At 43.0% G+C, this 15454-nt stretch overlaps 1 protein-coding gene across 1 annotated transcript; it reads left to right on the top strand.

Annotated features, from left to right (window-relative positions):
- The first annotated feature begins 1844 nt into the window (after nt 1-1844).
- NDUFA9 (NADH:ubiquinone oxidoreductase subunit A9) lies at nt 1845-13942 on the top strand. Its single transcript, XM_084205782.1, has 11 exons — nt 1845-1907; nt 4015-4185; nt 4936-5033; nt 5214-5305; nt 7627-7768; nt 8149-8251; nt 8716-8783; nt 8918-8994; nt 10400-10495; nt 12302-12368; nt 13671-13942. The coding sequence occupies exons 1-11, from the start codon at nt 1868-1870 to the stop codon at nt 13836-13838; spliced, it is 1122 nt and encodes a 373-aa protein (XP_084061908.1). The 5' UTR covers nt 1845-1867; the 3' UTR covers nt 13839-13942.
- The last annotated feature ends 1512 nt before the right edge of the window (nt 13943-15454 follow it).

Here is a 15454-nt window from a genome sequence, read left to right as displayed (position 1 = left end):
TGCAGCCTTATGAACTGCACAGCCAACAGTGAGGCAATTCGTCTTCCTTCGCATGCAGAATCACACGTCCCTTCCTTCTATGCAGGAACACATGCTTTCAGTCTGGACTAGAGCATCCACAACAAAACCCCCACACCGCCGGTTTTGACACGAATGGTGCCAGGACAGAAAAGCGCTCCGCTCTTTCCTGGGCACTGACAGAATGAACCACACGATGGCGGTGTGGACTCGCCAAAGAAGAAAATGCGCCTCGCCTGTGTGAAATACCTGAAGTGCAGATCCAGGCTGAAATCGCCACTATGCTCAAATCAACAGTCAGCACAAAAGGATTTCGCTGCTCTCCCGAGTACAAACTCTTATCTGCCCCACACTCAAGCGGAAACATGAACTCCTTTACGCTAGTACATTTTTTCACTCTCGCAGAGATCGGCTACAAACTTGAAACCATCTGGCAAAAGCAAAGCTCATGAAAGTGTCAGCTGAGAATGCCTTACAACTTCAGCTGCACCCAAAGAACTGCTCCTCACACTGCTCAATTTGGCACGTGGTTTCCACTTCTCAGACGCAGCCTTCAGAAATTTTGGCCTTATTTTAGACAAGGTCCTCTGCTCAGGATTGGTGTGCAGCTGCTAAGTGCCCCGGGCAGGTAATGCCCAGTGACAGTGTTCTGGCACCTTTGTAGAAGCTCATTTCGTGGATGCTGTTTATACCGGAGGACGGAATGCCATTTCTTTTGATATGGGCTTATAGTTCCTCTCTTTGGCAAAGAAAGCAATTTTGGATCCGTAGATTGGGTGGGTAATCTTGGTGAAATTTAATGACTTTTCCTAATAGGCAGCTCTGTCAGTGAGAGCTGTTGAACTGTTCTGGGAATGCAAAAGCTAAGCTGTTGATGAGCTTTCTGTCCTGGTATGTTTAGTGTGTGAGCAGTTCCATTTGGATCCTGGCTCTCTGAGACAAAAGGGTTATGGTGGTTCACAGAGCTGAGAAGAAAGCACAGATAGTAGGGTGTGTACTGGTAGTTCTGTGGGTGCAATGGAAGTTGAAAGCAGCAAGAGCTTTCTCAGCTGGCACTTTTGTGAGCTATGTTTTTGCTGGATGGTTTCAAGTTTGTAGCCGGACTCTTCCAGAGTGAAAAGATTTACTAGCACAGAGGAGCTAATGTTGCCGTTTGAGTGTGGTGCAAATCAGAGTTTGTACTTGGAAAGGGAAGGTCAGCGAGATCTTTTAGTCCTGACACAGTGGACTGGAAAGCATGACGTTTTCAGCTTGGCACTGCACTTGGTGTGGTTTAGAGCAAGGCCAGAAGCGGTTCCTTTTTTTGCAAGCCCACATCGCCACCGTATGGTCAGTTTTATGAGCGCTGAGAGTGCCAAGGTGAAAGCCAGGCCTTCATCCTCCCCTTGCCGTCTGCTAACAGGCCAAACACAGCATAACATCCACCGCTAATCTGAAACTGTCCAGGTGAGAGCCAGGCTCTGCTCCCAAGAAACAAGGCACTGGACAAGAGCAAACGGCCTCAAGCTGTGCCAGGAGAGACTCGCGTTGGACACCACAAAGAATTCCTGCACTTTTAAGAACTTTTTCTTGGACATTGGAATAGGCTGCCCAGGCTGGCGATGGAGTTACTGTTATACCCTGAGGTTTTGAAGGAAACACCAGAGGTACCACTCAGTGCCACAGCCCGGCTGACACGGCTATCGGGTCACAGACCTGCCCCAGAGCCCCCCACAAAGGCCGCCACGCTAACGGGCTCGGTGACTTCCATCACCCGGCAGCCCCTGAGGGGCCCCGCGGTCCCGCCCTGCGCAGCCGCGCTGCGCTCGCGGCCCCGCGCACGCGCCGCCCCGCCCCAGGAAGGCACAAGATGGCGGCGGCGACGCGCGGGCTGCGGCTGCCAAGGGCAGGTGAGTGTCAGCCCCGCCGGGCCCCTCATGGCCCCCGCTGCGCCTCCTGCCCTCAGCCGGCTCCGCTCGCCCGTGCGGCTCTGCCCCGGCCCGGAACACGCTCCGCTCCCGGTTCTGCGCGAGGAGAGCTCGCACCGCAGCGGCTGGAGAGGAGCTGCCAGAATTTTTCCGGGAGCGCGGAAATGCTCGTGAATGTGCTTCCCTTCTCCTTGGGGAGATGGGCCCTGCGGCGCAAAGGGCTCGGGATGTAGCTGCGGGTGTCGCGCTGGGGCTGTCACTGCCCTAAAGCTAAAAGCTTGGATTCCTTTTGCGGTTTCTTAGGTTACTCTGACCTTTGGGCTATGATCAATGGTAAAGTTCAGCTACCAATATTATATTTAAAGCGTGCATTTGGGCCTATGATTCTGTTTAAACTGATTCTGCCCACAGTCTTAGATTGATTAACATGGGTGATGGCAAACGGATTTTCTTGGTAACGGGCAGGGAGGAATTTAATATCCTTTTAAAGGGAGCAGTGTGTTCTTTATTTACCTAAGTGGCTGTCAGTCTGCCTTCCAGGACAAAACTTTTTCCAGTTTGTGGGGTTGGGAAAGAATGGGGATAGATAAACTTTTGAGTAGAGAAAAAGGTGCTTTGGGTTTGCTGCAGATAGTTGAGCTTTAATTCATAGAATGACAGAATTATTTGGATTGGAAGGGACCTTAAGGATCATCTGGTTCCAACCCCCTGCCATGGGCAGGGACACCTTCCACTATTCCATGTTGCTCAGAGCCCCATCCAACCTGGCCTGGAACACTGCCAGGGATGGGGCAGCCACAGCTTCTCTGGGAAATGCAATTTGAAGCAATGACTGGGCATATAACCATAGTTGGTGATAATTTAGGGTGGCCAGACCTCATAGAGTTATGGAACAAGGAAAGTTGCTCATCACTAAACACCTTATACATACGGTAAGCACAGCAGGGGAGAACACAAAAGTGGGAGAATACAAAACAGTAATTAGATACTATTTGTTAGTTTGGTAGTGAAGAAGCATTATGAAGAGCCCGCCACCAATAATTTTTGCAGAAGTAACAGCAAGGAAGCCACTGAGTAGTTGAAAGCTATAAATTATTAATGGTTTTTTAACTTTCAGTGGCTCTCAAACTGTCTTTCTGAACAAAATTTGAGATGCAATATCTTTTTCCAGTTTGTGGAATATGGAGAGAACAGGGATAGACAGACTTTTGGGTAGTGAAAGATCTCCGTCAGGTGCTGAAATCTGGTTGGACTTTCTGGTTTGAGCCCTGCCAGCTGAGGTAACAGAATATAATTTATGCCTCAACACGCCCTATCCTTTTGATCTTCTGAACATTGTGGCTGCAGTGTCAGTGCCCCTGTATAACTGGTATTTCCTAACCAGTTGGGATAAAACCTTCTTCAGTTCGCACATGTCAGGTTGCTCCCAATCCCATCTAGTCTGGCCTTGGACACTTCTAGGGATAGGGCAGCCACAGCTTCTCTGGGCAACCTGTGCCAAGGCCTCAGCACCCTTACACGGAAGAATTTCTTCCTGATATCCTATCCTATACCTCTTCTCTGTCAGTGTGAGACCATTCTCTCTTTTCCTGTCACCACATGCTCTTGTATATCAGTGTCCTGATGATGTCCTGCCTCCATGGCTCCCAAGTTTTCCTAGCTCCTTGAGGAAAGGAACAGCTTTGAGGCAGTTTGCCATGTATCATGGATCTGGCTCTTTGCATGTCTCCCTCTCTCCTCGCTTCAGAGCTGTGATACAGGAGGATTCCTTCCTCTACTCTATTTTATGTTTTTACTAAGTATTCTTTACTTGTTTCACCTTAAACTCATAGGAGTTTTACTGGCTGTTTAAGAACTGATAACCTTTGCTTGTTCCTTCCCTGTCTCAGTGTGGTCCTTCACTTTACCAGCAACTTCCCAGGCCTGCTCCCCTTTGACCTTTCCAAATATCTCTGAAACAGCCCATAAGGAGCCTTGGCATGGGATATTAGAGAAGAAGGATCTGGGATGAGAAAACCAATTTAAGCTGTGAGTTAGCAGTGCTGCATCCCAATTAATGTTCGAAACTCTCTCCTGTTCCGTGTTGCAGGCCATGGAATTTCTGTCCTGACTGCAGCACCATCGGTGTTGCAGCAGCACCGGCAGGTCCATCACGCTGTGATCCCTCATGGGAGAAGTGGAAGATCCTCTGTCAGTGGCATTGTGGCCACTGTCTTTGGAGCCACAGGTTTCCTGGGACGATATGTTGTCAACCGCTTAGGTAATGCTCACTGGAGTACTGATTAAGAAAACTACCCAAAAGAAACGTTTAACGAAACCAATTAGTCTCTAGGTTGCAGGGTGATGGAGAGGTCTCTGGTATTGTGGTTCTTAAAAGTGTTTTGCAGTCTGCATAAGTTCCAGCATGTGACAAGTAGTAAAAAATATTTTAACCAAGGAAATCTTGGAGTTTTGGAAGATTAAGGTCATTAAATGAAATCCTACCCCTCGGTAGAACACAAGTCTGAGGAAAGCTACAGCATGTACTTGATTCTGGTTTTAGCCTTATTAGTACATTTTACTAAAAGTTTGCATTTGGAGTTTGATTGGAATTCTTTAAAATTGCCCTTTTGAATTTTAATTTTGGAAGATAACCCATGCTGTTTTTTTCCCCCCTTCTTTTCATGCAGCTTACAAAATGTAAATATCCTTGTAAATGTTCCAATTCTAAGGTATTGTGCTGTGTTTATAGGATACACCATTTTTGTTGTTGTTTGTTAATGAGCTTTGGCATTTTGTCTTACAAGCCTAAATATTAAGGAAAAATCCTACTGAAGAATTTGAATTATGTAGGTTCAAGAAGAACCTTAGTTCTGTTCTTCTTTTAGCTTTGCAGATATGCATTCAAGATACCTATGTCTAATTGTAGTGCTTTAATACCAGGGGGAAAAGGGAGCTTTGTTTATTCAGAAATTCATCTACTTAAAGGGATGTATTTGTTTGAAACTTTGGTGTTTTTGTGGCCCTTTAGGTCGCATTGGCTCTCAAGTCATCATCCCCTATCGCTGTGATCAGTATGACCTGATGTATCTGCGGCCCATGGGTGACCTGGGGCAGCTTCTCTTTGTGGTGAGTCTGGCTTGAGATCAATCACAGAGCCCTGGCTGTACAAGGCACCAAATAATCCTTCTCAAAGACACAGCTTCAGCTGTTGTTTAGCCTCTAAATGGAAATGGTGTGAAAGAGCTTGCTTTGGTGATGCCTATTTACATTATCTCATCTTTTCCCCATTTGGTGCTCTGCTTGCAGGAGTGGGACTGTAGGGACAAAGATTCCATCCGAAGAGCCGTGGAACACAGCAATGTGGTCATTAATCTCATTGGAAAGGAATGGGAAACAAAGTAATTTTCTTTTTCTTTCTTTTCTTACCTGTGATAGATTTGCATCAGTTATTGTAGCCACATTTTACAGCAGTGTGTGTGCAGTGATGTTGCCATTGTTCTTGGCTTCTGTGAAAAGGCAACCCCAACATTTTGCATATAAAATTTCTTTTAAAGGTTAACTCCAATCCTGGTTGAGATCTGCTTTGTAAAAGTGCATTCCTTCCACAATTTTCCAATGTACAACTTTTGTTCTGTCAGAAAAATCAAATGTGCTGCTTTCACATACCTAATGGGTGTTCCCTGAGTGCCTTCCTATAGATGGCAGAGCCTCACCACTTTATGTTTATATTTACATTGACACTTTTTTATATTTAACTCATACTTACATTATATTTGCATTTACATTATCACAGAAGTAAGATTTCATCCTGTCACTTGGACATAGTGATGACAGGAATAGCTAATGGAGAGTTGATTATTAAGTTGATCATTGAGATTATGACTAATAACTTCATTCCTTGGTAGAATTTTGGCACAGACAATATTAGCTACAGAAGCATTCTTGATAATAATTTCTAAGAATAGTTTCTTTATGAAATACATTTGAAATTTCCCATATTTTAGGTTAAAAATACCTATAACAGCCATCTTCAGTGTGTGTGTGTGTGTTTATGTAATTATGTCCATTTTATTTAAAGCCTTGTGCAGAACTGCCAGACAAAAATTTAATGGTGAGATCTGCCTTTGTATGGTGCATAATTTTTGCTCTGGTCGTAGACCAAAACAAATGTAGATATCAAAAAGAGAGTTTCATCTCTCTTTTTAAACCTAATGCTTTTATTGCCCTTTTTTTTATGAACAGCCCAAAATTTCTGCTCTTGTGTTAAAAGTGTGATTATAGAAAAGACAGTTTATTTTATTATTAAAAGGAAGTGTGAGGACAACAGAAAGTTTCATTCTGTTTGAAAATCGCCAAACCTTGTTCTCTGTGCAGTTTCCATAGATAACAGACAAGTCTTGGTCCATGTTTGGAACTATTGGACATTACAGAACTTAACCACTGTGTGGCACAAATGTTTTATTTACATTATTTGTACATGTGGGTATCAGTGGGGGTCCTAAAACCCTGAGATCAAGTTCTCTGGTTTGTTAAACACAAGGTCAGAGTAACCATTGTAATCATCCCAGAGCCTGTGAAGTACTTGGGCAGGAAGAAAAGTAAGATTAGATGGAGAGATCAGTCAAAAAAAGCAAAGCCTACCATGAAATATTTTCTTCCTTGCTTTGTACTTGTGTCCAAGCTCCTCTGTGTGTACTGTGTTGTTTGAAACTCCATGGTTACAGGAGGGATGTTGTTCTCCTGTGTTTCTAAATCTATTTTGGTGAGCAGAAAAGGAGTGATGGTTCCCAGGATCAGATTAGCTATTGAAGGCTCAAAAATAACTTTGTATTTTTAAGGCTTTCTTTGGGCTCCAGTGGGATCTGAAGAGCTGTGGGAGGATATAAGGACACAGAGGGAGGTGTTTGGGTAAGATGTTTGTTACCCAGAGCAAATGGTCAAGATGCAGGGGTGCCTACAGGGACAATACAACAACGTGAGAAGCCAGTTCTCTTTCTTGCGATTTTGGAATTGTTGGCAGTTCTGCATGGAGGCAGAGCTTCTGTATTGATCTTGATGAGATACCAAACTGGTTGACAGTATAACCCTCTAAATTAGGCCCCTTGAATGTCATACAGTGAGCGGAGGATTTCTTGCTTCTCCTGGAAGTCCCTTTCAGCTCTAAAATGGTTCTAAATGCTCTGACAAATTGTTTTTCCATTTGCATGATGACCTCTGTGTTCTCTGACTTGTTTTTGTCTTCATCCCTCTGCCAAGCATCTGCCCTGATTTGTGCCGCTCAGAAATTTTGGGCTTCTTTGTAGTGTAATTAGGTGTGTCAAATCAAGGCAAATTTTGAACAGGATTTGTAAAAACATAACCTTATTCAGAGTTCAAGATGCGGGAATCCTTCTTTTAATAAAAATAACCTGTTTTGACTTCTACTGGGAGTTTTCTATTTGTCACAGACAAGTGGGCAAGAGGATTTTTCATACTGATTTAATCTTATCAGGTGAAAGGGCAGAGAAGTTAAAATTGAAGATTACATCTCCAATTTCACTTTCCTCTAATTTTTATTATATGAAGACTCCATCATGAAGGGAAATTTTGTTTCTAACAAAGAATGTCAGTGTACATTTTTGATAATATATTCGAGTAATATGTAATAATTGCTTTTTGTCTGAGTGGCAGCTATTGTTGATAGCTCTTAAAGTAACGTTTGGGTCTTGCCTTGCTTTAGAAACTTCAGATTTGAAGATGAATTTGTAAATATTCCTCAAAGTATTGCACAGATAAGTAAGGAAGCTGGTGTGGAAAAATTCATTCATATCTCTCACCTGAATGCTAGCATGAAGAGTCCCTCCAAATACCTCAGGAGCAAAGTAAGTCTGGAGTCCACTTAAATGTATTTCCTGAGAACGTACTTTGTGTTTAATTTGGTTTTGGGGTTTTTGGGGGTTTTTTTTTTTTTTGGGTTTTTTTGGGTTTTTTTTTTCCCCAGCTGAGGCTGTGTGAAGGATATCAATGTATGAATTTATTACAGGCTGTTTTCTGGCAGCTGAGAAATGTTTGGGCTTTCTGTGAGATCTTTATCTTAGTGCAGCATCTTGAGGATCAAATGGCTGAGATATAAATAATTTTTGTGCGACTGATGGCATCATTTCTTTCAGTTCTGTAGTCAAGGATGCCTTCTGTTATGAAAGGCATCCACTTCTGCTTGGTTCAGCATGGATGTAATGAATGCGTGTGTTTTAATTGATAGGCTGTTGGAGAGAAGGCTGTGAGGGAAGAATTTCCAGATGCTGTAATTTTGAAGCCCTCTGAGATGTTTGGGAGAGAGGACCGATTTCTCAATCATTATGCAAGTAGGTACTCTTAGAATAATAAGCCCATGTATAATTTGTGTAGCTGCCTGTAGAGAACAGAGAGAAAATGGCATTTGCTTCTGAAAAGCAGACAGGTGTGTTCTTATCAGCAATGTGTGGAATATACAGCAACATACTAAATTCTCACCTCTTGACAGAATTCTTTCTCAATCTAGTTAGATGTTAGTCTTTGTTTTTAATTTTGTAATCATTTTATTTTGGGGGGGGGTGTGTACTGACCCACTCTAGGGAAACAGCAAATGCAGCCCTCTCATTACTGTTAATACGAAAACTAAATGTGTCTTGAAAAAAAAATGCTGCTGCAATTGGCTGGGAATTCTTCCCAATCCTCTTTATTTTAAAGAGGAGATAATTTTCAGAAGAGATCCACACTAAGTGTGGTGTCCAATGTCTTGGTTGTTCTGGTACTGAAAGAATTCCCAGTTTCTCTTTTTTTCCATCAGACATGCGCTGGTTTGGTGGCGTCCCTCTTGTTTCTCTGGGCAAAAAAACAGTGAAGCAACCAGTCTATGTAAGTTTTTAATGAAATCCCAATCCCAGATCCTCAGTGGGCAGATGTGTTGGTCTGTAAACCACCTCTGAAGAAGAGTGTGTGCATGTATTCCTGTTTTCTCTTGGTAACTTGTCAGAATTTATTCCTCACAGGTGGTTGATGTAGCAAAGGCAATTATTAATGCAATTAAGAATCCTGATGCAAAAGGAAAAACATATGCCTTGGCTGGGTAAGTAATTTTTCTGATTCTAATTAACACAGTAGTACATCTTTTTGGTGTCATTTTTTGGCATGCTGCACAGTACATTTAATTTCTCCATCCATGCACACAGTTTGAGCTGCAATAAATTCCACCTCCTTTTTGGGAGGAAAAATGGCTCAAGCTCTTACTGTGAGTACTTTGAAAATCCTAATCTGGGCCCCACTGCATGTCATGTGATGTATGTGCACACAAAGAAGTAGGCAGCTCAGGAAACATGCTAGACAGTATGGATTTGGGGAAAATTCTGGTGAAGTTGTGTGGAAACCACCTGGAATTGAAATGGCTTAGAGGCAGTGGATCTACAATTAGAAACTGGATTTACAGAGAAGCTGTGACTGCCCCATCCCTGGAAGCATTCAAGGCCAGGTTAGACAGGACTCTGAGCAACCTGGGACAGTGGAAGGTGAGGCTGGAATGAGATGGTTTTTAAGGTCCCTTTCAACCCAAACTATTTTATAGCTCTCTGATCTCTTGGAACTTTTCTGGAGAACATGTCAGTTGAAGTTTCAGTTTTCATGCTTGTAACATTGGACCTTGTCATCTGTAAGGTCCTGCATTTCTCAAACTGTTCAGCAGTGTGCTATTGTGGTGTCATGGAGCTTTTCAGAATGTCTTGGAATGGCAGCAAATTGCCTGGAAGGCCAGGGGAGATACCTGACAGCTCAGTCTGAGCACATCTAGAGAGCCTAAAATGCCAAGACAGGATCTGAACAAGAAAGGAATCAGAATTCCTAGTGGTTTGTGTTACTCTCAGGCAAGTGGATGGAAGACTGACTGCTTCATTCTCTCTGTCTTGAGAGAGGGGGAATGCATTTTTTGGACAGTTCATCTTGCTTTTAAACAGAACAAGATACTCTTTAGTCAAGTAAAGGCAAGTGATTCAATCTCCCTGCAGCCATTTCCTACCAAAGATGGGATGTCTTGTTAATAAGGCATCCTTAATTCTCCATTTGATTTCTGGCTTCCAAGTGGGCTTGAACAAACTCTGGTCACAGTGCTGGAAGTGTTTCAGTTCAGAATTGGAGCCAGCATGAAAGGAGGCATATTCAGGTGTGCTTTCAAAGCACTCAGAAACACTTCATCCAGTGCGGTTGTGGTGGGTTAGCCTTGGCCAGCAGCCAAATGCGCACTGTTCCTTTCTGCCGAATCTTTTCGGTGCTTTTCCCCAGCTCCAGGCCCTTCCATAGGCTGCAGTCCTCCAGGATAAACCTCCTCCCTGTGAGCCACAGGGGAATCTCTGCGGCAAATTATTTGGATTGAAGAAACAGGCTCTTTGTAGCCTTGGAGGTGGAGGGTTTAAAATTGTTTTTCTTTGGTGCTAATGTTGCAGTGTAGCTGACTGAGGTGTGATGTTTGCTGCGTTCCCTTCCAGCCCTCACCGGTACCTCCTGTACGACATGGTCGAGTACATCTACGCCGTTGCCCACCATCCCTTCATTCCCTACCCACTGCCACGGCCTCTCTATCAGTAAGTGGGACCCTAATTCAAAAAGCTCTTGGCAGCACAGAAGCATAAGTTCCTGTTGCATGGGTTATTTAATCTGCCCAGTTGTTATTAAAGTGGTGGGACTGCAGAAGTTGCCTTTCCTGAGGTACTTGTTAGCCAGTTTTGAGCCTTCAGCTTGGGGACAGGCATGCTGGTACATAAAATGCATGCTTGTAGTGAGCTTAACTGTTCATTCCAGAGTCATTTCTCCCTGACATCTAGGGACAGGATGAGAGGACATAGCCTCAAGCTGCACCAGGGAATGCTCAGGTTGGACATCAGGAAGAATTTCTTCACAGAAAGGGTGGTTGGACATTGGAATGGGCTGCCCAGGGAGGTGTTGAAGAAACAACTGGACATGGCATTCAGTGGTCTGGTCTGGTTGACAAGGTGGTGATCAGCAAAGGTTCAACTTGATCATCCTGGAGGTTTTCTCCTAAGTCATTCTGTGATTGAATGTCTTTGCTGAGCCAAGAAGTAGCAAAAGGTTCAATAAAATTCAATAAAATTAGTAGCAAACCAAATGATTTTTAACAATACCATAAGGAAAATCTGTGTGTATGTTGCTGACTGCAGGCCCTGACAGATTTTTTTTGGCACAATCTTAAGGATCTGCTGCTGAGCCTGGGCCTGATCCTTAGGGAGTAATCACATCTTTTTGAAGAGTTACCCCAAACAATAAATGCTGCTTCAGAAGTTGCCCTCAGCACAATGGGGCTTTGTTATTATTTGGCATACTGGTCCTCCTCATTTTTAGTACAATGGAAATTACCAAGCTTAGTCAGTCACCAGAGTTAGAACCCTCTTAGCAGTACGACTCAGCATTGGATCCATGGAAATGCTGATGGATAACACTTAGAACATTAGAACATCCTAAACTGTTGTGGCTGTTTCTGTATTGGCTGCAAGAGGCACCAGGCGCACAGCTCTGGTGACACAGAGCAGCTTGTTAGAAAGGTGCTGTGTGGGTGCTTCTTAGTTTCATTCACATTTGCTGCAGTCCATGTTATGCTTTTTTATGTATGGGCTAAACTAAGTGATAGTTCATATTTTTGAAAAAAGAATGCACCTAAAAGGCAGATGAGCCTGATTGTGTTTATGTGCAATAACTCAGTAACACCCTAATCTGCCAGGTGAGCACTTCAGCAAGAGGTCCTGCCTGTTCACTGAGAGAGTCTGCTGTTCGTCCAAGACACTGAGCAAGAACTGTAGCATTGTTTTCTTTTCCCTCTCAGATTTCCTTTATTTCAAGGGAAACTTCATTTGTGAAAACTGCCGATACCCGAATCCTCATCCTTTTTATAGATTGCTCCAGATTCCACCAGCTTGTTTGTGTTGCTGATAACTCATTTAATTGTCAGCAAGTGTATTTTCTCCTGGAGGCATTGAATCCAACATCGTGACTAATTGGATTGCTGCCTACACCGGCAGGGAACAGAGTTTGAATGAAAGGCAGGGGCAAGACTCAGCCCTCTGGTGTGGGGGGATTTGGATAGGGGTTACTTTCCCCACCCACTAATGCTTATTTTAACTTCTAGAGATCTTCTTCTCCAGTCCATCCAAAGTAAAATAATTCAAGATCCAATAATTCAGGAACAGTTAATTACCAAAAACACAACTAAGAACTTGGTGGCTGGCACATGTAGTGCTTTAATGAACTCAGAGCTTGCAAGAACAGCTTCAGAACAAGCTGTTGCTCACCATCTATTAAGTCTGAAATAATTTTTACCAGATTTCTGTGGATCTGAATAAATGACCACACTTTTACAATATTTCTTCTGTTCACAGTTTAGTTGCAAGATTCTTTGAGATGAATCCTTTTGAACCATGGTTGACACGGGACAAGGTGGATCGGGTAAGTGTGGAACCAGCCAAAAATCCCTCTTGGGAAATGTTTCATTGTGCATTTGTAACTCCCACTTGCAGTGTTGCATTCCCCAAAACCACATGGAATTGAAAACAGCCAAAAGTAGAGGTTGGATGAACAAAGTGAGGGGGGCAGTGCTCCCCACTCTTTGTCAGTTTATGTACCTCTAGATGCACTAAAATCACTACCATCATCCAGGGAATGGTGTTTTTAACAACTGAAGTTGAACTGACACCCCGCACACATTTCAAAATCTCACTTAACATTGAAGTGTGTTTCCTGGGAGAACGTTGCTGCTTCATCTTTATTCCTGACTTCTCAGAGTATTTCATTGGGGGTGGAGAAATAAGTTTCAAAAAACAGACTGCAAGCAAGGAAAAAGTAGGAATTGGCAAGTATTAAAGATAGTCATGTACATTTCCTAAACCTTCTGCTTTCTGAATTATGGAGTGACTCTTCCACCTGTTTTGCAGCATTGGAATTTCAATATATTTTGTTACAGCACAATATCAATAGCCTACTTAACCTGATTGTCCCCCAGGATATAATTATAACATCTCCAGAAGCCTTTCTTCAGCTGCCTTCATAGTTTCTTCCATTACATTTCATAAAATAAGCCTGCACTAAATCACTAAAACTGCTGCAAGTCAGCTGTAACATAGGTAGTGTAAGAGGGAGTTTTTCCATGTCACTTCTGGGTCTGATTGTTCCTCTTTCCAAGCTTTTCTTCCTTAAATAATCTGTACAATATTAGATGTGTTTGATTCAAAAGACCTTTTCAAGGAACACCAGCCAAAGAGAAATCTCTGTTTTCTATGGGTTGCATACATGGTAATAAGAATTAACTATGGTAATAGAATCAACTATTTGTCCAGAGCCATGTTCTAAACCATAAATAGAGCAAAATCATCTACCAGAGATGATAATTCAATGCATTTTCTTGACAAATCATAATATCCATAATTGGAGTTCAAGTATAGTCTTGGAGTTCCACTTAATTTTGCTGTTGTGATGCAGTAACCTCCCTGATAATGTATGGAGAATAAAGGAAGGCACTTTCTGCAAGGTATTTATTCCTGAATTAAAGCCTGGAAGACTCCTTGCTGGATGCAGAATACCTCCTGTTGAAAGTCTTGGTACTCAAGACCTTGTGTAATTATGCCACAGTTCTCTTTGAATCTTTCTTCTTCCTCTACTTCTTTTGGCAGGAGAATAATTGCATTGGGTGTAAAGCTGTTCATTTCAAATGAATTATCTTTTTTTTCCTTACCCTCCCCATTTTTGTTGAAGTTTCACACAACAGACATGACATTTCCTGACCTTCCTGGTTTTGAAGAGCTGGGGATTGAACCAACCCCCCTGGAACAAAAAGCCATCGAAGTCCTGCGCCGTCACCGCAGGTTCCGCTGGTTGGACGCTGAGCTGGAGGAAGCAAAGCCAAAAACACAGCCCATGTAACAGCTGGCAAGAGGGATACTTAAAGCTTCGTAAACTGCATTTGGATGACCCAACTTCTTTGGAGAACTGTGTACATACTGAGTAAAATGTATTAATCATGTAAACTGTATTTCACCAGTGTTGTCTTTTCAGTTAAGGGGGGACTGTCACTGCAATGTGGATTTTCTCTCTGCCACAGAAGAAAATAACTTAGTTGCTTAGCTGGTGAGCCTTGTAATGTTTAGAAGGTTGGGACTAGAGGGAATATGCCATAACACTTGGCCCTTTCTCCCTTGGCTCTCAAAGAAAATGTATCACTGAGCTTTAGGTGCTCAGATAGTTTCAAGAGTGTTGCAGTTTGGGACTAGGTAATCCAGAACATGCCCTTTCCAGTAGGAATTGCTGGGAATGCTGCCTATTCAGACTGCGAGATCTCAGACAAAGCCCTGGTTTTAAGCTTTTGACTCTTAGGAGCTAGGTTTTTTCCACTGAACACGGCTCTTAAAGAAACCGTCAGCCTCCTTCCAGGGAGTTGTAGAGAGACGCAAAGTCACTGAGCCTCCTTTTCTCCAGGTTAAACACCCCCAGCTCCTTCAGCTGATTGCTGTACACAGAGAACAGAATCTCTCACTCCTGTATTGCCAAAGTACAATGAAACTCCTGGGCAAAGTGTTTCTCAGATTTCAAGAGCTTCCACATCAAAACTGCTGCTGCTAATGTTTATTCTGTGAGAAAGAGGTGGGCTCTTGTGAGTTTTTTGGTCCTGTCTTTGAAGGAAGTATTAAATTTGGCTCTCTGATGGATTGTTTATTTTTCTTTTGATAAGTTCAAAAGCTAGGGTAAACTGGAAGTGAAGTGCATATTGTTAGTAATTTGAGCATAAACTTTTATTATTTTTGACTGCCAACTTTTCTCTATCAGACTCTTAACTCTCTAGTCTCATTAGCACTCATTTGCTAAGTGCGGCCCTGATCTTGATTTATTGCACGTTGCTCACATCTTGCTGTCAAAGCACTCGTGTTCCTGAGCTGCTTCAGAAGAGTACAGAGAGATGCAATTATCATATAGCCCTGCACAGCTAACAAGCAATTTCCATTTTCAGATAGCAAAGTGCTGCAGGAAAAGCTGGCAAAGGCAGTGTTGGAATGTGAGGTGCCAGTTCTGGAAATGTTTTTCTTGGTGCAGTGATTTATTTTCCCCTCATTCAAAGCACAGCTTTTCCAGTTGCACCACTGAGCTTTCCTGCAGGATCTTAATTCAGACAGCCATTAGAGGGTGGGATAGGGATGAATATCCTTGAGAAATTTACTTGAAGCAGCTGTTCCACATCGGGAATATGGGTAAAGTGGAGCATCACACCACAATACTTTGCCTTACACAGCGCTTCCCCTTCCCACCTTGCAGAAACTACTCTGTGATTTCTCCTTAGTTGCCTTCCTGAAGCAATTCCTTTATTTTGTAATACAGCTCTGAGTACAGAATTGCTGTAATCCATAGAATTGCTAAGGTTGGAAAAGACCTCCAAAATTGTTGAGTCCAGTCTTGGGTTACCACCTTGGCAACTGGAACAGAGCACTGAGTGCCACACCCAGTGGTTTCTTGAACACCTCTAGGAATTCCACAGTGTCCCTGGGCAG

This window comes from Fringilla coelebs (assembly GCF_963513975.1).
Source record: "Fringilla coelebs genome assembly, chromosome: 5".
Lineage (NCBI taxonomy): Eukaryota > Metazoa > Chordata > Aves > Passeriformes > Fringillidae > Fringilla > Fringilla coelebs.
Note: the sequence above shows the minus strand (reverse complement) of the source record. Positions and strands in the feature narration are given on the sequence as shown.